Source organism: Ovis canadensis, chromosome 2 (genome assembly GCF_042477335.2).
Source record: "Ovis canadensis isolate MfBH-ARS-UI-01 breed Bighorn chromosome 2, ARS-UI_OviCan_v2, whole genome shotgun sequence".
In the NCBI taxonomy this organism is placed as follows: Eukaryota; Metazoa; Chordata; class Mammalia; order Artiodactyla; family Bovidae; genus Ovis; species Ovis canadensis.
In genome coordinates this window covers 180918191-180944801 of record NC_091246.1, presented here as the reverse complement: position 1 = coordinate 180944801, position 26611 = coordinate 180918191, and the positions used below count along the sequence as shown (strand labels likewise).

Genomic DNA, 26611 nt, shown 5'->3' with positions numbered 1-26611 from the left:
ACACTCCTGTAGAAATAACTGTGAGAAACAATAAAATACAGAATGAAGAAAGACAGCTCATACCTCTTAGTGCTGTTTTGTTTGGTTTGCTGCTTTGCGATCTCTTCCAGAGCCAGAGCTGGACTGCGGAACAGCTGCCCGCTTTTCCTGATTATCTTCTGCTTCATGGCAGTTAGACTACTCCATTCGCGAACAAACCTCAAGATCTGGTGGAAAATGAGATAATGAAAAGAGTGTAGAGCTCGCCGGGCATCTTCCTTTGAAAGTGAGGCTACGTATAGCATCTGAGAACAGATGTTTTATTATAACCCCAAACAGGCTGAGTCTCACAGTTTAAGGTTTTCTTCAGTTTGATGCAGCTTTCCCTCCTTTGTTGTGAACCATCTATGGCCAGTTCTGCAGAGGTCTCTTCCAAGCCCTCAGCTCTCTATAGACACCATTTAGGACACTCAGCACATGTCCCTCATGCACAGAGACCAACAGCAATAACGTGTTCACTGACACCAAAAGCACACGTATCCCAACAGTGGCCGAGGCAAAACTGGATCTCGGGGACAGTGGATCTTGTGGTGGCAGTGCAATATCTGGGCGTGGTTTGTACCTGACTGCCTAAACTCTCACGGAAAAAAAGCTGTCAATAATAAATCTGGGACATTTCATTAGGGCTACTCTTACTCTTACTTATTAGTCAATTACACATAATTGGCTATTTTCTGGTAATCTGAGCATCAGCATTAGATGACACCAAAGAAAACAGCTCATGGCTACCTTTTCTTTTAAGATGAGTGCAGCTGACCACAGCCAATGTTTTCATTTCTGCTCAAATGCAAAAACATAATCACTGTATTCTTATAAACAGCACTATGCTGCGTGCTGGCTCAGCCCCCACACACGCTGGACCCTCCTTAGCAGTGAAGCTCAATCAGCACAGATCAGAACTAAGGCCTCCCCAGCAGGTACATGACCTGTGGCTGCACCCTGGTGCTTCCCGTAAGGAATGGAGTCCCCCCACATGGTGTTATTCCTGCTCTCAGAGCTCGTCAGTGTTAGAACTTAACCAACAAAGATAAAGTGTGATTCTGTCAGATACCAACCTCACAGCTGCTAATCCTGTGAATGAGAAAATAAATGATGTGAGGATGAGTCTACCCACAGAAACAGCAGCCCGAGGTGTGATCGTTCACCAGGGTAACAGATTTCACGTTTATCCTGGTAATTCGTAGGCACTGCTTGGACTGATTAAAGTGCACCCAGTGATCTGACTCTGCAGCAGGCCACAAGCTGCTCTGCTTTTATCAAACTCAAAAATGGTCTTTAAAATTACTCAACAAATTTTCATTCAGAACAAATGTGCAGGATGGTTCTTACCAGGGAGCGATTTTGTTTCAGCTGAAAGCTTGCTGGTAAATCTTCCCACAGGTCTAATTTTATATCCAAAGGAATGAAATTACAGTTCATCTGGTTTCCATCCTGATTACAGATGAGGAAGTCAGTATTAATCCATTTTGTCTGTAGGCACTAATAATTATTTTAAAAGTAAAGAATGCTATTACTGCATTTCATGCCCAGTCTTCTAAACTGATAAACTGAGGCAGCTGATTCCAGACAAGATTCCACCCATATTGCCCCCACTGAGAGGATACGGAGCCCAGGAGGGGGCCAGGCCCTCTGAGAGCCACCACTACATTTGGTCTAAGGGTAAGCCATACCATGTAGAGAGGTGTCATCAGTCAAACATGAAGTATTTTTTTTTTATAAAGCAAAAGAAGAATCTCTGTATATAGATATCTACTGTATAAACAAAAGTTGAACCCATATTCTGTCTAATTCTCTCAGCCAGAAAGAAATGTTACAGTTACCACAGTCACTCTGGGGAAAGAAAAATACACAAAAAGTACTTACATAGTGATTAAAAGTTCCGATGTGTAATTGTTATTCTGGCTGGGGTTCTGGCTGAAGTGAACAGTTTAGAGGTATAGTATTAACGTGACGTAAGATGCTAAACGTCTGTCACTGCTCTTCCTTTTAAAGAGTGTTCTTTTAGGCACTGAATGGGGGTTTTTATATGAATTTCTGTTTCTAGATTTTATTTCAGGTCTCATAAGGTGAACAGAAAAGCTTTCTTCTGAACTCTGCTGTAGCTGTGAAATTCCCTGTTGACATTTGACCTGCTTAGTATCTCCGGTTTAGAAAATTGATTGAATAATGTTTCATGGCAAGGGGACACGTAAGTATTTAGAAGAGTGGTAAAAATGCACTCAAGACTGTTGAGTGAGGTCAGGAAGGTGGCTGCGGTATTTGCTTGCTGGCAGGCACACTGCTTTTCATACTGCTCAGGGGGTTCTCGTACGGATATGAGTTGGACCGTAAAGAAGGCTGAGTGCCGAAGAATTGATGCTTTCAAACTATGCGGTTGGGGAAAACTCTTGAGAATCCCTGGGACAGCAAGGAGATCAAACCAGTCAATCATGAAGGAAATCAACCCTGAATACTCATTAGAAGGACTGGTGCTGAAGCTGAAGCTCCAATACTTTGGTCACCTGATACAAAAAGCCAACTCATTGGAAGACTCTGAAGTTGGGAAAGATTGAGGGCAGGAGGAGAAGGGGGCACCAAAGGACTAGATGGTTGGATGGCATCACTGATGCAGTGGACCTGAGTTTGAGCAGAGTTCTGGGAGATGGTGAAGGACATGGAAGCCTGGCGTGCTGCAGTCCATGGGGTCACAGAGTAGGACACGACTTAGCAACTGAACTACGACGAAGGCACCCTCTACCCTCTACCATTTGCAGTTTCTCTCCACTCTCCACCAGAGGAGGAAATACCCTGACATGATGATCCAGGATACAGAGCCTTTACTGTATACAGTAAGAAGTTTAAGGGCTTCTGGATTTGTGTGTGTGCTCTGCCTGGGGTCTGCCTTCTGGATTCTTGACCTTCTAGCCCCTGGGAGAGCCATTCTCTGTTATTCTTAGGTGATGGTCTCACGAAGGGCAAGAGGTGGCTCAGACACTTAGGCCTGTCTCTAGAGCAGCGGGGTCTTCTTGGTGCTCCCTGAGTCTAGAAGTTCCACATGGCAGACCAAGGCTGAAGCCTTTAAGGGAAATGTGTCCTGCCTATTTTCATTCTTGAGTCGCTCTTGGAAGTGGTCCCACAGTGGAGGCTGCTTGGAGCTTCTGGTATTCATGATCCTAGCCATCTCCTAATCTTCTAGCAGTATCTTCTAATATTCAGTTAGAACTAAAGATTGTTACATGGTGCAGCATCTATCTGTATTTAATAATTTGGTTTAGCAGAAAACCCATAATTGAGTTTGGGCAGGCCCAACCTAACTTATCTTTAAAATGACATTATTTCAATAGAATGGCCCATGTGTTTAAAAACTCACAAATCCTATTTTATGATTCATGTAAAGATTAGAAGCTTGAAACTGTAGATCAGGCAGAAGTGTTCATAAATCTCAGGAATTTTTTTTTTCTCAAATACTCATACTAGTGAACCTTGGCCAAAGATTCTCACATGGTCTCCAAGACCCTTCAGAAGATCCAGAGAGACGTAAGTTTTATAATACTAGTGCAACACCATTTGCCTTTTCCACTGTTATTCTCTTAGGAATGTCCAGGGAAGTCTTCCACGCAGAGGCAGATCTGAGAATCCCACCATCTTCTATTATGACTTCAGGAGAAACTGCTAATGATGTAAAACAATGCCACTCTTTTCACTAAACATTATTTTTGTTTTGGAAATTATAATTATTTTTCACAGAGATATGCTTCTTATATAAGTATGCAATGGGTTTATTATTGCTAGCTTGTTAATTATTATTTATTCCTTTATTTTTGGTTGTGCTGGGTCTTCGCTGCTGCACTGGGCTTTTCTCTAGTTGTGTTGAGTGGAAGCTGCTCTTACGGGGCACAGGCTTCTCACTGTGGCGGCTTCTCCTGTGGCGGAGCACAGCCTCCAGGCGCATGGTGTTCAGTAGCTTCAGCGCGCGGGCTTGGCAGCTGATGCTTGCAGCCTCTAGAGAGCTTGCAGGCTTGTTAGTTGTGCAGCACAGGCTTAGCTGCTCCACGGCATGCGGAATCTTCCTGACCCACGGATTGAACCCGTGTCCCCTGCATTGGCAGGCAGATTCTCATCCACTGCACCACCAGGTAAGCCCTATTATTGTTAGTTTCACATGGATAAATATTTTAAAGTGTTTCTGTTTTAGTTTCAAATACAGTAAATACCAAGAGATATAACCCACATGGGGTTACCCTGGTGACTCAGTGGTAAAGAAACCTACCAATTCAGGAGACATGGGTTCCATCCCTAGGTCGGGAAGATCCCCTGGAGAAGGCAATGGTAACCCACTCCAGTATTCTTGCCTGGAAAATCCCATGGACCAGAAGCCTGGTGGGCCATGGTCCATGGGGTTGCAAAAGAGTTGGACACAACTTAGTGACTAAACAACAACAACATAACCTTTGGGTCCCCAACAAATTTTAGGAGTGCTGAGAGGTCCTGTGACTGAAAAGTTTGAGCGCTGCTAACCCAGGCCATGAGCAGTCATGCTATTGAAGCTTCCTAGAGTTTACTCAGCAAGTGTGGGCAGGCTTAGGCTTCTGTTACTGCTGCAGCTGCTGCAGGATCAGTGCAGGAGGCAACTCGGGGTGAGAGTTCACCAGGGCCAGGCACGGTGCTAAGGGCCTCCCAGGAATCAGCTTACTTTGTCCCGGCAACAACTGCCCCATATCTTACAGCTGAGGAAGCAGGCACAAGACCCCACAGTCAGCAGCAGATCTGAGCTGAAGCACCCTGGCCCTGGAGTCTGCACACTCTTTAACCACCATGCTGTTTGCCACTCTTTGTCTTTAGATTTAACAGAGGAATCTGAGAATTAGCTTTAAGTAGGAAAAGAACTCACTACCCATCTCACTGCTAATAAAATTATCTCCATTGGAACATGAAAAAAGGAAGCCTTGTGTATGTTTCCAGAAGCCACATGATGCCTACCTTAGTATAGATGTGAATCCGGTCAGTATTCTTACTTGCACAAAACATCAGGGTATCATACACTGGCCAGTTCTTCAAGTGTTCTAATGAAGAAGATAAAAAAGAACCTGAAGGCAGATCCACCCTCTACCCAGAACAGCTTACTTTAATCCTGTGTGGGTTAGGATGATGAAAGAGTTATATCAAATGTATCAGCACATTTGACAAAGAACATGTACCTGGGCATGAAATAAACATGGCAGGTGATCTAAGAGCACAGTGGCTTATATGGTAACAGTTGCTTTGGAATTTTGCTCATGATCCAACAAGAAAAAAAAAAAGAAATTCAGCATTTACTTAAAAAAGAAGATAACCACTAGGCATAAGGGAGATTTTCCTACCCTGAAAGAGTCCTTATCAGTCTTGAAGGAGTCTAGAATCTATCCCTATTGCTACAGAGGGTTTAAGTTGAGACCGAATGAACACCATTTTGATTATCCATAGCCAGACTGCTATGTGGAGGGCCACTTAAATGGCTGATGCCTTATGGCCCGGTGCCTCACATTCACAAAAGGATATGAGTGAACAAGACGTCTTTCTCACCATCTCTGTTAATTTTTTTCTCAGTCCTACTGACCAATATATTCTGCAGAAAGGATAGGGTTATCCAAGCAGATCTAAATAATTAGTTAGCACTTATCAAGCACTTACAATGTGCCTGGTACTGGTCTAAGTACTTATATGAACACCTCTCAGAAACAAGTTGTGCATCTCACAGAGGAGGGGAAGCAAGGCACATTAACCTGCCCAAGGCCACTGGTAGCAGAGCCCAGTAATCTGGCTCCAGAGCCTATGCTCTTAACTTCTGTCATGGTTCCCAGTGGCCCTTTAAAGTATTTTTCCAGATCTACAAGTCTATGATTTATCTTTAGTATCACCTATTTGAATATTTCTAATCGAGACATCAGTCACTTTACAAACTTAGATTGTGGATTATCCCCATATTTCATAAATTCAAAAATGCATGCTTTCCCCACACTTCAATATCTCTGAAATTGGCATGTTTTCCAGTCAACAGCCGTGGCATTTTACAACCATGGTTGGCTAGGTGACAGCCATAAGGTAGTTTTCCCTGCCTGAGCATGAGCTTAGTCATAACTGCAACACTGTTGGCACTTCGACACTACACTTGAGATATATGCATTGTCATTTCTGAGGGTTGATTTTGTTTACCTTCAAAATGTCTTCAAAATGTTTTACTATGGTTTGGGATTGAAATGAAAAGTTGCCATGTGCATCAGAAACGTGCATACAGGATGAGAAAGCGTAAACTTATGAAAGAAGCAAACGTGCATCACTGGGAATACCCAGCCACTGCGTCACAGCGAAACTGGCAGTTTCTTTATTTTGGCTGTGGGTCTTCGTTGCTGAGCAAGCTTCTCTCGAGTTGCGGCAACTGGGGGCTGCTCTCCAGCTGCAGTGCCCAGGCTTATTACTGGGCCGGCTTCTCTTGTGTGGGCACAGGCTCTAGTCCATGGGCTCAATGGCTGTGGCCCACGGGCTTCGTTGCCCCAGGGCACGTGGAATATTCCCACACTGGAGATTTCACTTGTATCCCCTGCTTGTCAGGTGGGCTGCTACCCACTACATCGCCAGGGAAGTCCCATCTTTTTCTTTCTTAATGTACATAAAATAAGTGCCTATCATAATCATCGTCTCCAGATTTGAATAACTATTGTTAATACTTAAAGATCAGAAGTTACTCTTTGACAAAAAGCCTTATGAGAACAACTCCAAATCAGCTGATGTTTTTTGGTAGCTACTAGTTACATCAGGGAATGTATTTTTCTTTTCATTTTTTTTCCACGAAGTATAATTTAATGGTTCCAAACACCAGATAGCATCTTTTGAAGATACGGCCTTCCTTCCAGACCCTTAGAATTCCAGTTAGAATGAAGCCACAATTCCAGAGTGGCATACACCACTCTGGTTCTAAAAGAGCACACGTGAGTAGAAGCATTTTACTATAATGTCCCTTCTCCTTCTTCTGTTTTTCAAGGAAATCTGTGTTAGTGGGCAGATGTGAAGAATATCGCTTCTGCAGCCCAGTGATCTGAGACGTAAAGAAAGAAAAAAAAGAAGAGGGAATAGGTGTAGGGGAAAATACTAGCATTGTCTATGGATGAGGCCAATGCAGATTTCAGCAGCAGAACAGAATTTCTAAAAGTCTGGTGATTTTTGAAAAGAATGTGTAAGTAAAGCTAACATACATCTTCATCAAGGGACCAATCTGTAACTAACAAGCAAGTATTTCCCTGCTGTAGATGGACAGCATCACGGCCCAGCTGATGACAACTGCCAGTCGCCGATTCTGGGTCTGACGTTTCGTTCACTGACCTGGACACTGTCCGAGAGCAATGGTCTCACCCCCACTGGGGGCACTGTCACAGTACACACAAGGGAACCAGAGGCAAGACGCCTGAGCCCAGACTGTCTGCTTAAAGGCCGTTAGAGTTAACAGAGCTGAACAGAATCTATTGCGAGATAGCTTGGGGAAGACCTTGAGGAATTAGAGGAAAGGAAAGCTGAGTACAGAAGAAAGGAAGACGCCTAGAGTTCAGAAATACTTAATAAACATTTCATTTTAGAGCTATGAATCCAACGCCCAATTATGTCTATGTTTAACTTCCCTGGTGGTTCAGACAGTAAAGAATCTGCCTGCCGATGGGAAGAGCCCTGGGGGAAGGGAATGGCACCCCACTCCAGTATTCTTGCCTGGAGAATTCCATGGACAGAGGAGCCTGGTGGGCTACAGTCCATGGGGTTGCAAAGAGCTGGATACGATTGAGTGACTAACACTTTTATTTTTTTAGAGTGAATCCAACTCTAAACTATAAACTAGAGTGAATCCAACTCTAAACTATATCTATGTTTAACGGCAACTAACTTAAAAGAAAAACTTTGACAATCCATCCCGAACACTTTGTGGTTGTTATAATGAGACATCAACCTGTTGGCTACTATGGTCACAAACTGAGTAACAAAGAAAATAACCCCTGAGTACTCACAGTCTTTTGCCAGCTGGCCCATAAAGATTGTGATGGATGACATGCAGGCTGGTATTTGCCAACCACTGCAGCCATAAAGACTGAATGGAATCAATGAAAGAAGTAAATAAACCTGAGACACTGCATGGTTGGTTGGTCATGATTCACATAGTCTGGAAATTATGTTCCTTGAAAACATTTTACTTAAAAAAACAACAACCCTCAAAACTCTAAATATAAAATATGCTGATTAATTGTAACCACTTAAAAGAAATTCACGTGTATGGGTTTCATGGTGTGCAGTGGATAAGAATCCGCCTGCCAGTGCAGGGGACACAGGTTTGATCCCTGGTCTAGGAAGATTCCAGATGCCACAGAGCAGTTAAGCCCGTGCACCACAACTACTGAGCCTGTACCCTTGAGCCTGCATGCTGCAACTGCTGTGCCCATGTGCCTACAGCCTGTTCTCCACAGCAAGAGAAGCCACCGCAACGAGAAGCCTGCACACCACAATGGAGAGAAGCCCCAACCTGTTGCAACTAGAGAAAGCCCACATGCACCAACAAAGACCCAGTGCAACCAGAAATAATAAAAAATAAAAGAAATTCACTTATAAAGGATTAATGATCTCCTAAGTGCTGTCAATCATCTGTCAATCTTATAGCAATCCATGGTGTCCAAAAGAACCCCCAAATATCAAAACCATGCTCTCACTGCAAGAATGGGCCAAGCTTGGTGGAAGCTTGGTGGGCAACAGGCCGGAGATAGCACGTGTAGCCCATATGAGTTTAGCTCTCTCTAACACCTGAATGCTAACAGCTCTGCTTTTCTAGCCATCTGGTGTTTATGTATGTAGTTACAAATGGTTGGTATTTTTAATATAAAAGGGAATACAAGGAACCTGGAACAAGGTAGTAATCGCAAACCTATTAACAGTGTTCCACGTCCAAGCATATGGTTATTACTTGGAAATGGAAAGAAGACTTACCATCACTTGGCTGGGGGGTGAGTCTGTCTTCACTCTCAGTTGTTGAAATTTCTTCCTTGCTCTCAGCTAATGGTTCAGGTGCTGAATGTGCCAGGACTTGTTTCTCCCCATCAGAACTAGTCTGAATTTTTTTGGAGATGTCCTGAGAATCATCTTTCTCGTTTTTGTTTTTATTCTGGGTGTGGCTGAGGCTATCTATTTGTGGAACAAATTTGAACAACAAACAAAATAATTTATGAAAAACAAATAATTTACACTTATATTTAGCTAAAGTCATTGTGGACCCTAAAGCCAGTACAGAAAGTAGAGTTTAAACATGTCACAGCTGAGCTGTACAAAAAGGAACAAAGTCAGCAACATCTGTTCCTTCTTTCTAAACATTTATTGGGGATCACCATCTACCACTCTAGGTGCTGGAAAGGCAGAGGGAACCACTCAGAAAGGTCCCTGCTTCCTAGAGATTCCATTCCAAAGGGCAGAGATAAACAGGCAAACAAATAGGATCTTTTCTGCTAAAGAGAATTAAGTGAGTAAGGGGATGGGGTGGGAGGCTCCCTGGAGCTGAGAGCTGCTCAGGGATCTGGGAAGCCTGGCCCAGGGGGCCTGTATTCTTGGCCTAGAGCCTTAGTGTCACTGGAAGCCATTAAAGGGCTGTAAGCACAGGAATGTCATGATCTAAGGTTTAAAGGCTCCCTCCATCTTCTGTGGAGAGAATGACCAGCCTCAGGGAGGCTTGAGAGAGAGATGCTGGTGGCTTCCACTGTGATGGCAGCAGTGAAGATGTAGGGACTGGCATCAGGCACTTTGTAAAGGTCACACTAGCAGAACTTCATGAAGATGGGAGGACAGGGAAGAACCAAAGACGCTGCCTCAGGTTTTTAGCACAACGTAGGGAAGACAGGGCAAGAGAAGCTTTGCTGTTAGATGTAGTGACTATAAATCAAGAATTTCATTTTGGACATGTTAAACTTGAGGTACCCTTTAGACATCCAGGTGGAGATGTTATGTAGGTCACTGCATACATCCAATCTGGAATTCAAATGAGAGATACAAATCTGGGAGTATGAAGTATCAGATGCAGAGGATAAGCAATAGATGTCAAGGACAAAGCACAAGAGAAATGTTACATACTGACAACGCTAGTGATCAGTGCTTTTGAATTGTGGTGCTGGAGAAGACTCTTGAGAGTCCCTTGGTCAGCTAGGAGATGAAACTAGTAAATCCTAAAGGAAATCAACCCTGAATATTCATTGGAAGGACTGATGCTGAGGCTGAAGCTCCAATACTTTGGCCACCTGATGAGAAGAGCTGACTCACTGGAAAAGATCCTCATGCTGGGGAAGATCAAAGGCAAAAGGAGAAGGGGATAACAGAGGGTGAGATGGTTAGATGCCATCACTGACTCAATGGACATGAATCTGATCAAACTCTGGGAGACCGTGAAGGACAGGGAAGCCTGGCATGCTGCAGTCCATGGGGTCAACAAAGAATCAGGCACGACTTGGTGACTGAACAACAGCAAGTATTCAATGTACGTTACAGCAAATTAATGTACTAGCTAACTTATTAGAGACCACTAGTTAGCAACTTTATAAGACTTTCCAGTCCTGTATCCTAATATCGCTCATTTAATGTTTTGAATTCACTGTTTCCTCAAGTGTTACATAGCAGGTATTGCTTTTATTTTATTTTTTTTAATTTTTTTTTAGCTTTTTATTTTTTAAATTTTAATATCTTTAATTCTTACATGCGTTCCCAAACATGAACCCCCCTCCCACCTCCCTCCCCATAACATCTCTCTGGGTCATCCCCATGCACCAGCCCCAAGCATGCTGTATCCTGCGTCAGACATAGACTGGCAATTCAATTCTTACATGATAGTATACATGTTGGAATGTCATGTCAGGTATTGATTTTAAAATTTAGATGAATTGGAATTCTGCTTTTTAATTTTTGGGATGCATCCAAATCAAGGTTGGAAATGATTATGTCAAACTGTAGTAGTATTAATCTAATAATTAAAACTATCATATATCAACACTATCACTGTTACTTGGAATATGTATTGTTCTTAAATCAGATTGTTTCATATTCACAAAAGGTGTTTTGTTTTTTTAGACTGCTTGACAGTTTGCTTATTAAATCATGGTTCTAGAAATCTTCATTGTTGCTCTTGGTATCATAAAGAAAAATCAGAACTTATAAAAGCCTATTAAACCATGATTTTTATTGCTCAGTCATTCAATTTATAGACTTTGTGTGAACTAATATTACATTGTAGTCATGAGATACTTTATTTTTATTGCCTGTAGCAGTTGGAAATTGAATGAGATAATGCAAATTGTGGGAGATATTATATGGGATAAGCTTGTGGCTCCAATTTAGTTCACAGACAACAGGTGTCCACGTTACAAATATAATCACCCAGATGGCAGACTTGTCAGTTTTGGGAGGAACACCCAGAATCAAAGGAGGAAAGACTCAGCTACTGATTACATTTTCTTTCATCAAAATTTAGGCAGAGGAGAGCAAGGCAAGCAGGAAGGAACTGGAGCATTAGAGCTTCTATCTTTGCTGAGTCTCTGTTAATGTCAAGACTCTGAGGAATTCACATATGATGGGAAAGTGTGTATAATCATTACACACTTTGATAAGATTTTACTTATAATTTCTTCTAGTTTCTAAAACCATCCACTTGGCATTTTTAGTTACCATAAAAATGGTCTCTAAAACTGGAAACAAAGGAATACTGATGATGTTTTCTTAAGATAACCACAGTTGTTAATAATCACTTCAAAAATAAAACACCAGCAAGCATATCATATCACGCAAGCAAAACATACTCTGAGGTATGTTTATGATTTCTAGTTTTAAATAGCATGTTTTAGAAAAGAATAAACTCATAAAACAGACGTGAGATTTGGTTCTTAAAAGAAGATCAATAGAGGAACTTTTATGATTTGTCATGGGAGAAACATGGCACAATAAATATTTCAGTAGGCGAAGAAGCCGCATTCGATTCATTCTGCTGTTCAAACAAAATAATCTACAGTTTCTTTAAAAACAAGTATTATCTACAGAGGAAAGAAAACAGCAGGTCTATGGCTATAAGGCATATTTGCTGCCATAGCAACAGAGCTTCTATTCCTGCCCACTGAATTCACATCCTGCTGGCATTAATCAGAAATGTCCATTTGTGCCAAATTAATGCCATGTCACAGACGCTGGGGGATATACATTCTTGACAGAACTGGGAGCTTTTCGCATTCCACAAGGGGATAAATTCACAGTCTTCACTATATGAAGCTCTTCCTCCAGCTTAAACGCTGAAGTCGGAACCCAGGCGTGGATCTCTGATGACAGCAGCTGTCTCTAAACACACAGGTTATCTGAAGACACCACTGCTACCCGCCTTACGGTTGCCCTCCAGGTACTCACCAGCACCGCCCCGCGGGTTCTCACACATTTCACAGTACGGTAACACTGAGTTATTGATGTAGGTGCAGAAAGCACACTGCCAGCCCTCACCACGAAGGGCTGGGCTAGTGGCCTGGGCCTTGGCCTCGCAGGCCCCGACCGCGAGCCGAGCTTCGGCCTGCCCAGGCCGGCAGGGTTTCTCCTTGGGGGGCCTGCGAGGGTCATCGATGGCGACCGATTTCAGCTTTTTAGCTTCAGGTTCAAGATCACTTTCATCACCTCTTGTAGCTGTTTTTCCAGGGTCTGCTGGCACTATAGTATTTTTCTCCTGGGATACCCTTGATTCATCACAGGAGGTCTCCAACTGTCTTTTCTTAGCGTTTGGTAGAAAGAATGATCGAATATCATGCTGTTTTTCTTTTTCAAACTAGGAAAAAACAAAGTTATTAAATTAAGAGGCTACTGAGTGTGTTCTTCCTAAATGAAATAGCTTAACAAACTTGTCGTTAACCACATTCCTCTATCTTTTGAATACCCTATTGGAAATGAATTCAGCCCTGTGATGACTCTTCATATATACATACATGTAGAATACCACTACTGTCTCCATATACTTTGTGTCTAACTCTTTTTTAGCACTTACAACGTGTGAAGCATCTTATGTATATCAACCCATTTAATCCTCATCCTAGCTCTGTGAGGCAGGTAGTATTACTCTTCCCAAATTTCAAATGACAACACTGAAGCATTAGAAAGTTGGGTCACTTGGCTATAGAAGTCATATAATAAAAATAGACTTTGGCCTCTAGATGTATGACAGGGAAAGGAAGCAATTGTGTGTTTAAATACTTCAAGTCAGTCAAGACTTGAAAAATGTTTTCATGCCCAAACTATAAACACAAACAATGTTCATAAACAATATATTTTTCATATTAAAATAGTTTCCTGACCAAGGAATATTTTCAAATAGCAGTAAAGATATGAATTAGAACAGTTTCTTTAATAGAGATAGTTTAATAATTATCTTGTTTCTAAGAAACAGATTTCTCTTTTCTAAAAGCAGCAACTTCACGATCTCATGTTTTCCATCTTCTTTTCGATGTGTAAATTTCAACCTCCTAATTAAGAGAAAGGATAACAGCCATTTCCACAGCTGATTATCCAGCAGTTAAGGTAAATTAAAGGAGTTAATTTTAGAGAAGTCCTGCTAAGGCCTGAATTGGGTACATGGTGGACACACGCTGTGGCAGACTGCACTTCCAAAAATGGCCAATTCTTATCCCGTTTCACACACTTGTCTCACACTGTCACAGTGACACACCTACATGTAGAGGTGGGGTCTGTGTTCCTTTCCTAGAACCTGGGTGGACCTCTGTAACAGTGTCGGTCAGCAGAATGCCGTGAAAGCATTGCTGTGTGACTTCCGAGGCTCGGTCACCGAGGCTAACAGGGCTTCTGGCACTCTCCCCTTCTCCTTATCTTTTGGGAGGGACACTAGCCTTTGGAACACAGCCACCGTGTTGTGGGGAAGCCCAGGCCACACCAGAGAAACCACATATGGGCATTCAACTCTTCAGCCGCACATGGGCTCCCCCAGTGATGGTCAGCATCAGCTGTCAGACATGTGAGTGAAGAAGCTTTCAGATTCCAGCTCCCACTCTTGGGATCGACCAGCAAAGGCCCCACTTCTGAGGAAGCAGACATGTCATCTCCATTGTACCCGGGCTGGATTCCTTATCCACAGAAACCATGAGAAAAAATACACAGCTATTGTTGTTTCAAGGCACTAAGTTTTGGGGTAAATTGTAATGCCACAATAGATTACAGATACTATAGTGACATCCAAATATTGCAAAGAGAAAGTTTACATAATAAATCTTATCTGTATTTAGTAGTGCTGAATAAGAAAGATTTAGCAAATTAATCAAGACAGAAGGAATAGTGGTTACTGGGAGCTGTGAGAAAGGGAAAAATGGAGTTACTGCTAAGTGGTTATGGAGTCTCTGTAGGGGGTTTGAAACCAGTGGTGTCAGTTGCACAACACCGTGCATGTAATTAATGTCACTGAATTATACACTTAAAATAGTTAAGATGGCAAACTTTATAATAATGTACATAATCACAAATATCTTAATTTCTAAAAAAGGAAAAAAGGAAGAGAAGAAGGAATACTTATGCTGCTCCTATATTGGTATAATTAAAACATATTTTAGGAAAAAAGTCTTCCTCAATAATGTACAACTTTGATTTTGTATGACTACTATGTATATACTCATATACTATTACAAAGTTATCTAGTAAGTTGTGGAAGTTACAGAATTTAGACAAAAATAAGAAGAATGAAATCAACCATGAGACAAGATTTTTAAAACCATGTACAAGAGAAATTCTAAGAAAAGGGTGGAGGAAAGCAGGGAGATTATCAGGCTCATGGAGTTTGGTGTTGAAAAAGGAACAAAGAAACAAATATAGTTACACATTTAAAGAGAATGTTCCATTTCATACAAACAGCACTGCAAAGAGAACTCCTTGAACTTTGAAAATATTGGCAAATATTCAGCAAATGTGGACAAATTCTACCAGCTATTTCTAGTTAAAGGACAATGATTTTATAAGAGAGGTTAACTTTCTGAGTTCTTGTACATGTCTCTAAATGACCTGATTTTGCCCTAACTCTTCGTAGTTTTGCTCGGCAAAAAATTCCCCAAAATTTTTAAAGAAATTGCTTGATTTCTTCCAACATCTGATGATACTGACAATGTTCCTTTGTAGTTGCAAACTCTTTCTTCATTTTATAGAGGCTTTTGGAACCTTCATCCCTGGTATTCTGAAATTTCACAATGATCTGTGTCTATATATCTCTATCTGTGTCATCTATATCTGTATGATTTCTGCTCAGCACCTAGGATACCCTATTAATTTTGTATAGTATTGATCATCTCTAGATCTTGGACATTTCTATTCCTTTTTGATAGTTTCTCCCCCTTCATTTTCTCTGTTCTGCTTTTCTGGAATTCCTGTTAGCAGAAGGTTGGACCTGGACATTTACGTCATCTTTTACTTTCATATTTTCCTTCTTTGTGTCTTTTTACCCTCTAAACGCGTTTAGCTCTACTTTACCTTTCAGTGCTTCCATAAAATTATTTTAGTTTGGCAGTCATATTTTTAACATGTAAAATTTCCTTCTTGTTCCCTTTTCGTAGTATTTTGATTTTATTTGTATGCGCAGTATCATCTCAAACCTGAAGATACAAATTAGTTTTTTAAAGTTATCTCCAAGATTGATTTTTGTACTAGTTTATTTTATTCACCTTTTTCACACCACAGATTTCCCTCTCAAATGTCCAATGACCTCACACAGAAGAGCGATGGAATAGGAGGGCTGCCTGGGAATTCAGGACACATGGGCTTATCACCAAGAAGACCGGGGAGGACATACTGATTGAACAGGAGTGTGAGGAAGATGGGAGGGACTACAGTGCTCCTCAGACCCCTACGTTTCTGACTTATGACACTGTGTGGGTGACATTTTCAATTATCATAACAGGGAATACAGGAAGATAAATGGGCTTATTATTGTCTCATTAGAATAGAAGGCAAAAAGAGAAGAGATAAGGAAATAAAAGTTTACTTTTAGATATGAATGAGGCCTGGTGGGTACCAGGGTGGTGAATTCCAGGAGGCGGGTCCACAGTTGAAGGGAAACATCTGGATGCATGTGTGGGAGCCAGTGACAAGCAGAGGCGGTTCCAGTCACAGGCCTGGATGCCACGAACAGAGGGAGGAGGAGGAGGTAAGAAGCCATGGACGGAAAGCAGAGGGATGTTAGGCGTGGAGCGAGGAGGAAGAGACACCAGGGAAGGCAAAAGCAGGAGCAGTAAGAAGGTGGAAAGGCCAGGGGATCAGGGGCTTCAGCGTGCTCCTGGTTTTGGTTTCTACTCACGATCCCAAGTACTCAGAAAAACCCATGTCCTTCAGATCTTTTTAATCAGATCTGGGAGATTTTCCTATATTTTTTCCCCTCTGTTTTCTCTTTTATTTTTGGAATTTCTATTAGGGAAAATCTTCTGAACTGATCATTTGATTTTCTTTACTTTTTCTCACATTTTTTTTCCCCACCTCTGTTGTTCTACTTTCAGTGTGATTTCCTCATTATCTTCCTTTTTGTCTTCATCAGATTATTATTTTCTGATGTTATAGGTTCACTTTCTAAGAGCTTTTCCTTGTTCTTTGATTATTCCCTTTTCTTATTCCTGTTTTGTGGGTGCAGTACTTCTACTTCTTGTGAATATGAATGGAAGGTTTTTCGTTTTCTTCAGTTCAGTTCAGTCACTCAGTCCCAACCCCTGGAGGATGAGTTGTTAATCTGCATTTTTTCAGCCTGAGAACTTGGGACACAGTTCAGGCCTCGTGCTTCCCCGAGGTGTGCTTCTCTTGGACCGTGTCTCCACCGGAAGCGAGCCCTGTAATCTCTGCTGCTCACTTTGGGGTGAGAAGTAGGAAGTCCCGTTATGGCCTTGGGTTTTGGCTGGTTTCCTTAATACACCTTTTTACCAAATTTTCCTGGGGTGCTTTCAGGCACTTGCAGGTCTGTTAATAAAGCCAGTTCTTTTTTATTTACAGTCCCCTTTGTCAGAGACTCCCAGCTGGAGTCTGGGGTACTGAACTCCACCCTGAACTCCTAACAGTAATAGTGGTAACGGAGAAAGAAAAACTGCAGACCTTTCACAGGTAGTGTCATCACAGTGAGGCCTGGAGGAACTCAGCAGCACGTGCAGGAGAAGCAGAAGGAGTTGAAGCAGGCATTTAAAGGAGGTTCCATAACTAGAGGCATGCAAGTAGGTGAGGGCAGGGCAAACGGAAGCATAGGAAGTGACCCAGCTTAGTCTAAAACTGAAGAATCCACAGCAGACGTGTCTGTGTGCATGCTCAGTCACGTCTGACTTTTTACGACTCCACAGACTATAGCCCATCAGGCTCCTCTGTTGAAGCCTGGCTTGGAGAATTTTGAGCTACTTTACTAGCATGAGAGATGAGTGCAATTGTGCGATAGTTTGAGCATTCTTTGGCATTGCCTTCTTTGGGACTGGAATGAAAACTGACCGTTTCCAGTCCTGTGGCCACTGCTGAGTTTTCCAAATTTGCTGGCATATTGAGTTTTCTTCAGCTCATTACAATGTTTCTGCTTCTTTTCTATCCTTTTTTTTTTGTTTTACATACTAGTCCTGACATATTTTGGTTTCTACTTTGCCCATGAGAGGGTTTCCTCCAAACCTGGTGACCTTCACTGTCTATTCACATTTTTAAAAAAAACTTTTAATTTCATATTGGAGTACAGCTGATTAACAATGTTGTGACAGGTTCAGGTTGACAGCAAAGGGATTCAGCCATACACATACATGTATGTATCCATTCTCCCTCAAATCCCTTCTCATGCAAGCTGCCACTTAACACTGAACAGAGTTCCCTGTGCTATACAGTCGGTCCTTGTTGGTTACCCATTTTAAATATAGCAGTGTGTCAGTTTGGGATTGGCATGTTCCCACCGGAGTTTTTTTTTTTTAATAAATTATTTATTTTAGTTCAGTTCAGTTCAGTCACTCAGTCATGTCCGACTCTTTGTGACCCCATGAACCACAGCACACCAGGCCTCCCTGTCCATCACCAACTCCAGGAGTCTACCCAAACCCATGCCCATTGAGTCGGTGATGCCATCCAACCATCTCATCCTCTGTCGTCCCCTTCTCCTCCTGCCTTCAATCTTTCCCAACATCAGGGTCTTTTCCAATAAATCAGCTCTTCACGTCAGGTGGCCAAAATATTGGAGTTTCAGCTTCAACATCAGTCCTTCCAATGAACAGCCAGGACTGATTTTCTTTAGGATGGACTGGTTGGATCTGCTTGCAGTCCAAGGGACTTTCAAGAGTCTTCTCCAACACCATAGTTTTCAAAAGCATCAATTCTTCAGTGCTCAGCTTTCTTTATAGTCCAACTCTCACATCCATACATGACTACTGGAAAAACCATAGCCTTGACTAGACGGACTTTTGTTGACAAAGTAATGTCTCTGCTTTTGAATATGCTATCTAGGTTGGTCATAACTTTCCTTCCAAGGAGTAAGTGTCTTAATTTCATGGCTGCAGTCACCATCTGCAGTGATTTTGGAGCCCCCAAAAATAAAGTCAGCCAGTGTTTCCCCATTTGATTGCCATGAAGTGATGGGAGGCTAATTACTTTACAATATCGTAGTGGTTTTTGCCATACATTGACATGAATCAGCCATGGGTGTACATGTGTTCCCCATCCTGAACACCCCTCCCACCTCCCTCCCCATCCCATCCCTCAGGGTCGTCCCAGTGCACCAGCCCTGAGCACCCTGTCTCATGCATCGAACCTGGACTGGTGATCTGTTTCACATATGATAATATACATGTTTCAATGCTATTCTCTCAAATCATCCCACCTTCTCCTTCTCCCACAGAGTCCAAAAGTCTGTTCTATACATCTGTGTCTCTTTTGCTGTCTCGCATACAGGTTTATCATTACCATCTTTCTAAATTCCATATATATGCGTTAGTATGCTGTTTTGGTGTTTTTCTTTCTGACTTACTTCACTCTGTATAATAGGCTCCAGTTTCATCCACCTCATTAGAATTGATTCAAATGCATTCTATTTAATGGCTGAGTAATACTCCATTGTGTATAAGTACCACAGTTTTCTTATCCATTCATCTGCCGATGGACATCTAGGTTGCTTCCGTGTCCTGGCTTGTCTATTCACATTTAAAAATAAGACACTAAAATGCCAATGGAAGCTCCAAGTCGGGGACCTCACTAAAGGTCATTGGTGACTGCTTGTCCGGGGATCCCTTTCAGGCTCCATAGCCTTTTCTTGGTCCAGTCAGTTTCTCTAGAAAGGAGTCCCCCAGTCTCCTGCCTGGAGGATACAGCACTAGCTACCAGTGACCTGGTGGCTGAGCAGGAGAAGAGTTAAGGATTTCACCACTGATTAAGGAGTCTTCCAGTTAATGTGTTTGTTTTCAATTTATTGTCTTACTCCCTCAACTGGCTCTTCTCTTACATCTTAAAAGAGGAACAAATAAAACAGCTAAATAAATGAATAATATGTCAAAAACAAAGGCTACAAAAGATAAAATATACAATGCAGGGCATTATTCACCTCCACTGAATAATGTTTAAATAACATCAGCATCTTTTGTCTCCTTCTACATTTCAAAGGATTCCAGTTGTCTAAAACATTTTAAGCTCCCCACCACAAGATAAAACAAAAGATTATTTCAGATTTGTTTATAAAAGAACAATCCTCTAAACAATACAAAACAAAAATGTAAGAAATCTTTCATTAAAAAGTATTCTCAGAGCCTTGAAATATCAGCTTTCACAGTTGATATCTTCACTGTTCAGTTGCTATGTCCTGTCTGACTCTGCAACCCCATGGACTGCAGCACACTAGGCTTCCTTGATCTGATCTCTTTAAGCTGCTTTAAAAGAACTGCTTTTACTATGTAAGCAATGACTAGTTTTGGAAACTAGCATTTGAGAAGGTCTCATGAATCAGAAGCAGGTTGAGAGTAAAGGTTAGCAGTAACTGACAGCAAAAGGAAATTGATCGTGTGTCTCTGCCAGGAGGAGGGTTAACTCACAGTGTCTGGGAGTAGTCAGCAGAGGGGCTATTTTGAAACCACTGCTGCTTGGGTAATAATGAAGAGACTGGAGAATATGAAATCCAGAAAAGGAGTTGTGGGTGGAAAGAGAATCATTTTATATAATTTTGGGAACCAAAGGATACATTTGGGGTATAATTTTAGAAGAAGGCGAGGACAAGACTTTAATGCTGTGATGGCTAAATTGGACAATGATGATTGTGGTTTCAGCTAGTGGACTGAAGGTCCAAGGTAGTGCCCTGGCCACAGGGCTGGCAGAGCATAAGGCTTAACAGGAATAATCAAGACTTCGTCTGAGATAATCAGTTAGAAACCTGGTGCATATTCTCAGTTATGTTTTCAGATTGAAGCCTCTGAACAGTCAGTCATGAAGCTGGCTGGTGTGGTTTCTCTGAAAATAAGTGGCTATAACTGATAGAGAAACAGGTGAGAAAATCTCCTGGATGCATCCTGACGATAATTACATGCATCAGAAGGTGAAGGGTTAAAGGTTTACTGAACATGAGTTAAGACTTGAGATCCACGGTCCTCTCACAAGACCTTGGATGGCCTTCAGTGAGCCTGAAAAACCCCTGAAATTGTCCATTTTTAGAGAGCAGTTTTTTACCTTCTCTATGGTCTCAAAGAGATTCAAGACAAAAGTTAAGAGCCCCTGGATTAGAAAATAACCGTGCAGCTTGATTAGCTCCATCTATTTCTTAATTTTCTGTCGTAAAGAGATTGAGGGTTCATTTGCGAATGTACATTTGAGTGGTGAACAAACTCTTTTAAGTGGAAACAAATACATAAATTCTCTTAAATTCTTAATGAGAATCTCTCTAACATCTCTCAATACTTAAAAAAAAAAAAAATGGATAATACCAGGGCTTCCCTGGTGGCTGGCTCAGTGGTAAAGAATCTACGTGTCAATGCAGGAGACACAGGTTCAATCCCTGATCCAGGAAGATCCCATCTGACACAAAGCAACTGAGCTTGTGCACCGCTAGAGCCCGGGGGCTGCAGCTCTTGAGCCCATGAGCTGCACCCACTGAAGCCCACGTACCCCAGAGCCCATGCTCCGCAACGGGAGAGGCCACTACAGTGAGAAGCCTGCGCGCCTCAGCCAGAGAGCAGCCCCCGCTCACGGTAACCAGAGAGAAGCCGGTGCAGCCACGGAGACACAGAGTAGCCAATCATAAAAAATAAAAGTGTGTATTAGAGAGAAACAGAATATTAAAGAATACCAAATGGAGCGACTTCTGTGCAGGCGTGACACCTCACTGAGCTCATTTATCTGTCCCTCTAAACCGGACTCGGGAGAGAGCAAATGACACGAGAGTCTCACACAGTCAAAAAGGGAAATCACTGATGAGGTGAGAAAAAAGCACATGAATCATAATGACTGGGGAGTGATAGGGGACACTGCTGTGCTGGCGGGACTCAGAGGCGTACTGTCATGTAGGTCAGCTTAAAACAAAACACACCCTCCGTGAAGTTCTGAGACAAGGCTCTATCAGTAGCAGCTTTCTCATGGAGATCCCAGCAAGCATTTGGGACATGTCTGGTTAACAGGAAGGAAAGACCTTCAACAAGATTTGTAGACTCAGATATTTAACATGAATGCAAAAGTCTTGCATTTTAGTAAGATGAGGATATAATTACCTTTCGTTTGTCTTTTTTCTATTAATTTTCATAGAGTGAATGGTAGATCTACTGATTAAAGCATCTGAATAAAAGGGATAAGAAATGATTGTAAACAAAATGTTCCCCACATAAGCATGTTTCCTAAAAAAAATTAAATTTATCAATAAATGACATGACTCCTTAGATGGACAAATTTTATCAGGCTCACCAAAACAAACTAGAATCCCCAAGCTACAACAGCCATCCTGACAGTTATATACTGAGCACCCATACTCTTCTGGCAGATTTATGATTGAAAAATTACCAACTTTGTTAATGTTATCAGCATTTCTCAGTGGTAAAGATATCAGGAACACAGAAAGACAATACTTTTATGACTTAGGAAAACTGTTACTTAATAGCAAGATTGAGCTAAGAAGTCTTTTGTCTTTTGTAACTACATTCTTGCTTTCAGAAGAGACAGTATAGGAACAAATTACTGACAAATGCTTGAACTCATCGTGACTATTCTTATAAAGAAATAACTATATTAAGTGACCCTTTTAATGTATGATAAAAAGGAACTTAAATGTACATGTTTCGAAATAGGAAGAGTAGTCTAATCTTATGGTAATTTTTATCACAAGGCTTTGGGGAAAATACAGTTAAGTCAACATGCCCGTGTAATAAGAAGTGTAGGAAAGAGAAGAACATATTCCTCTCCTCAGTTATAAAGCTGACACTGAGTTATTATGTTCCTGCCTTTTGTTCAGTATTGTTTTTGAAAAGCAAAAGAAAAAATATTGCTTTTGGTGAGAAACGCTGGGAACAAAACCTGCAAAATGCTTAAGGTGGCAAAATGTGTGTGTTTATTTGAAAGGTTCAGGGACCTAAGATATTTGATCCGTTTTGCACCATGGTAAACAACTGCTCTTTAGAGACACATCCCCTGCCATGATGACAGGATTAAAAGTTAGCTGTTAGAACCGAAGGAAAGGAAAAGCAAATCTGGTAAAACTCATACAAAAAAGCAATAAAGCACTTCAAAGCCTGGTGCCATTCCAGTGCAGCACACGCCACCAACAAAAGCCCTGGTGTCGGGTTCAATAGACTCTGATCAAAGGGCAGCTCTGGGAGAAGGCAGCACTGCCTCATGCCTGTCCTCTCCTGCTCCCCAAAGAATGAACAAAACCGTAGCTTACAAGTGGGTGACCATGATATCTTGCTGGTCTCCAGAACAGTGGATGGTCGATGATTGGAACTGGAACTAAACAGCCAGTTCACTAACACTTATAAACAAGCCAGGCGATATTGAGTGAGAAAAGTAGAGTTGCAATCATCTGACTGAAAAAATGAATTTAAATTCTCCTAAAAAAGAAATGACTTTTTCAAATTTCGCACAACGTCCATTCCCATGTACTAATTAAAATTTTGGCAGTGAGCAGTACCTAGGCACAGCACGTTTTCTCTGTGGGCATAGAAGAAACAAAGCAAATGAAATGCCTCACAGACATCAGCTGAGCTGTTCAGAGGCGCCTCGGACGCCAGAGGGGCTGAGTGGGCCTTCACTCTGTCTGCAGACCTGCTCACTTCCCACCATCACAGTCCCTCGGCTCTTCCCTGTTTACCAAATTAACATGAAATCCTCTGTTATGGGGCTTCCCAGGTGGCACAGTGGTAAAGAATCTGCCTGCCAATTGCAGGAGACCCGGGAAAACATGGGTTTGAGATCCCCTGGAGGAGGAAATGGCAACTCATTCCAGTATTCCTGCCTGGAGAATCCCATGGACAGAGGAGCCTGACAGACACGTCTGCTATGGATTCTTCAGTTTTAGACTAAGCTGGGTCACTTCCTATGCTTCCGTTTGCCCTGCCCTCACCTACTTGCATGCCTCTAGTTATGGAACCTCCTTTAAATGCCTGCTTCAACTCCTTCTGCTTCTCCTGCACGTGCTGCTGAGTTCCTCCAGGCCTCACTGTGATGATACTGCCTGTGAAAGGTCTGCAGTTTTTCTTTCTCCGTTACCACTATCACTGTTAGGAGTTCAGGGTGGAGTTCAGTACCCCAGACTCCAGCTGGGAGTCTCTGACAAAGGGGACTGTAAATAAAAAGGAACTGGCTTTATTAACAGACCTGCAAGTGCCTGAAAGCACCCCAGGAAAATTTGGTAAAAAGGTGTATTAAAGAAACCAGCCAAAACCCAAGGCCATAACGGGACTTCCTACTTCTCACCCCAAAGTGAGCAGCAGAGATTACAGGGCTCGCTTCCGGTGGAGACACGGTCCAAGAGAAGCACACCTCGGGGAAGCACGAGGCCTGAACTGTGTCCCAAGTTCTCAGGCTGAAAAAATTCAGATTAACAACTCATCCTCCAGGGGTTGGGGGAGAAAGCCCTCCGGAGTGGAGACAGAAAATCCTTTACCTCAGACTCAAACTAGATGGGAGGGAGGCAGCAATAATCCATTCCCCTATTACCGTTGCCTCCAAGAACCTGTCTCTTCTCCCTCCTGATCATTTCCCACACTGCCATGAGGAGTATCTTCAGAAAACAAATCTGATGATGCTGTTCATACACTACTTCTAGGATAAAGTCCAACCTCCTGGCAGGGCATGCGTGGGCTCCTCTCCATCTGATCAGTGCCACAGTTTCAGGCTTCCTCTACTTTGACTCACTTCTCATCATACGCTCACATTTGCATGGAATTCCCATTGTCAGGATGTCTGTTCCTATCAGTAGGCTTTGGCACATGCTTTCAGTGTTTGCCTGCCTGAACCAGGACCCATTTCTTTATTATTATTTAAGTGAAGGAAACACAGTCAATAAACAAGGTGTGGGCCATCTTAGAAGGCAAGAGAGGCACTAGGGTATGGGACTGTCAGTTTTTTATAGGGCTGGGTAATTTTATAAACTAATGAATGGGAGGAGTCTTCCAGCTATTTTGGGGAAGGCCTGGGGATTTCCGGGGATTGGGGCATCACCCACTTTTTGATGCTTACGGTTGGCCTTGGCACTACCATGGTGCTTGTGGGTGTGTGGGACCCATTTCTTTTGATCTCATCCTTCATAATCCAGCTCAGATGCTTCCCACAGGTAGTTATTTATTCTATCCTATGTTCCCAGAGCCTGTTTTCACATTTATTACACTGCATTAAAATGATTCACTTACAGTCATCTCTCCCATTTAAAGAGTAAGCTCCAAAAGAAAGTTGTTTTCCTTATCTTTGCACCTAGGAGATAGTCTTTTTAAAACAACAGATGTAGTGAGATGTAATCTATTTATATACTATTGATGCTGGGAGGGATTGGGGGCAGGAGGAGAAGGGGATGACAGAGGATAAGATGGCTGGATGGCATCAATGACTCGACGGACGTGAGTCTGAGTGAACTCCGGGAGTTGGTGATGGACAGGGAGGCCTGGCGTGCTGCGATTCATGGGGTCGCAAAGAGTCGGACACGACTGAGCGACTGAACTGAACTGAACTGAACTAATTAACTCTTATAAAGTATCCAGTTCAGTGCCTTTTAGTATAATTATGTAACTATCACCACTCTTTTCTTGTAAAATACTTCTATCACCCTCAAAAAAAACTCCAAACCAAATAAGCAATCTCTTTCTGTCCCTCCCTCTCTCAAGACCCTGGCAACTACTAATCTATTTTGTATCTCCATGGACTTGCCTATTCTGGCCACAAAATATAAATGGAACCAAATAATATATGGCCTTTTGTGTTTGTCTTATTTCACTTAGTATAACATTTTCAGGGTTAAGCTATGTTATAGCATGCATCAGAACTTCACTCCTTTTTTTATGGCTGAATAAGATTCCATTGTATGGATGGATACATATACACATATGTATAGGGCTTCCCTAGTGGCTAAGACAATAAAGAATCTTCCTGCAATGCCAGAGACCTGGGTTTGATCCCTGGGTTGGGAAGATCCCCTCGAGATGGGAATAGCTACTAACTCCAGTATTCTTGCCTAAAGAATTCCATAAACAGAGGTGCCTGGAAACTATAGTTCATGGGATCACAAAGAGCTGGACAGGACTGAGCAACTAACACACACACACACCCCCCATATTTTGTTTACCCGTTACTCAATTGATAGACATTTGGACTGTTCTCAACTTCTGGCTATAATGAGTCATGCTGCTATGACGATTACATATAACATTTTAAGTGGATATACGTTTTCAATTCCCTTAGAAGCAGAATTGCTGGGTCATACATTAAATTTGTGTTTTCACACTTTAAGAAACTGCCAGGCTGTTTTTCAAAGTGGCTACACCATTTTCCATTCCTAGCAGCAGTGTATTAGTGTTCCAACTTTTCTACATCTGTGCCAATACACGTTGTCTCTCTTAATTTTAGTCATTCTAGTGGGTGTGAAGCGGTATTCATGGTCTTTAATTTGCATTTCACATAATTTTTTATTAATTTTTATTGGAGTATGGTTGATTTGTATATATTTATAGTATTAGGTTCTGCTGTACAGCAAAGTGAAACAGTTATATGCAACAATCTTAATAAATGTTTCTATAATGAATGCTCTTTGAACGCCCTGTGGTAGGAGAGACAGGGTGGGACCTGGGACCCTTTGCTGCAGTGCTCACAACTGGACAAATGGCTCCTTGAGTAACAAAATACAAAGAAACTACAAGGGATGAAAAATAACTGTGTGCACTGTGCAGTTGGGGCAGGATACAAAAAGATCAAACAACCCAGCTGCTACTTTGGAAGAGCCCGGAGCAAAAACTGGGTCTTGGGAGCAAAAGCAGGGTATTGCGCATGCCCCCTGTACTCAATACTACCAAAGGGGCAAGCTACCTAAGCCACCCCTCCAGCCAAACCTCTGGACACACCCCTATTCTCATTCCACTTGCTCCTCCTG

At 42.1% G+C, this 26611-nt stretch overlaps 1 protein-coding gene across 2 annotated transcripts in view; it reads right to left on the bottom strand.

The window, feature by feature from the left end:
• ZRANB3 (zinc finger RANBP2-type containing 3) overlaps positions 1-26611 on the bottom strand; it is a 293996-nt gene that overhangs the window by 16763 nt on the left and 250622 nt on the right. For both annotated transcript variants that reach the window (XM_069577715.1, XM_069577714.1), the window contains 5 exons: positions 12451-12856; positions 9013-9207; positions 4999-5081; positions 1369-1470; positions 64-206 (listed from right to left, as the gene is read on the bottom strand). In XM_069577715.1, the coding sequence (XP_069433816.1) occupies positions 64-206; positions 1369-1470; positions 4999-5081; positions 9013-9207; positions 12451-12856 (929 nt within the window). The remainder of the gene's footprint in view (positions 1-63; positions 207-1368; positions 1471-4998; positions 5082-9012; positions 9208-12450; positions 12857-26611) is intronic.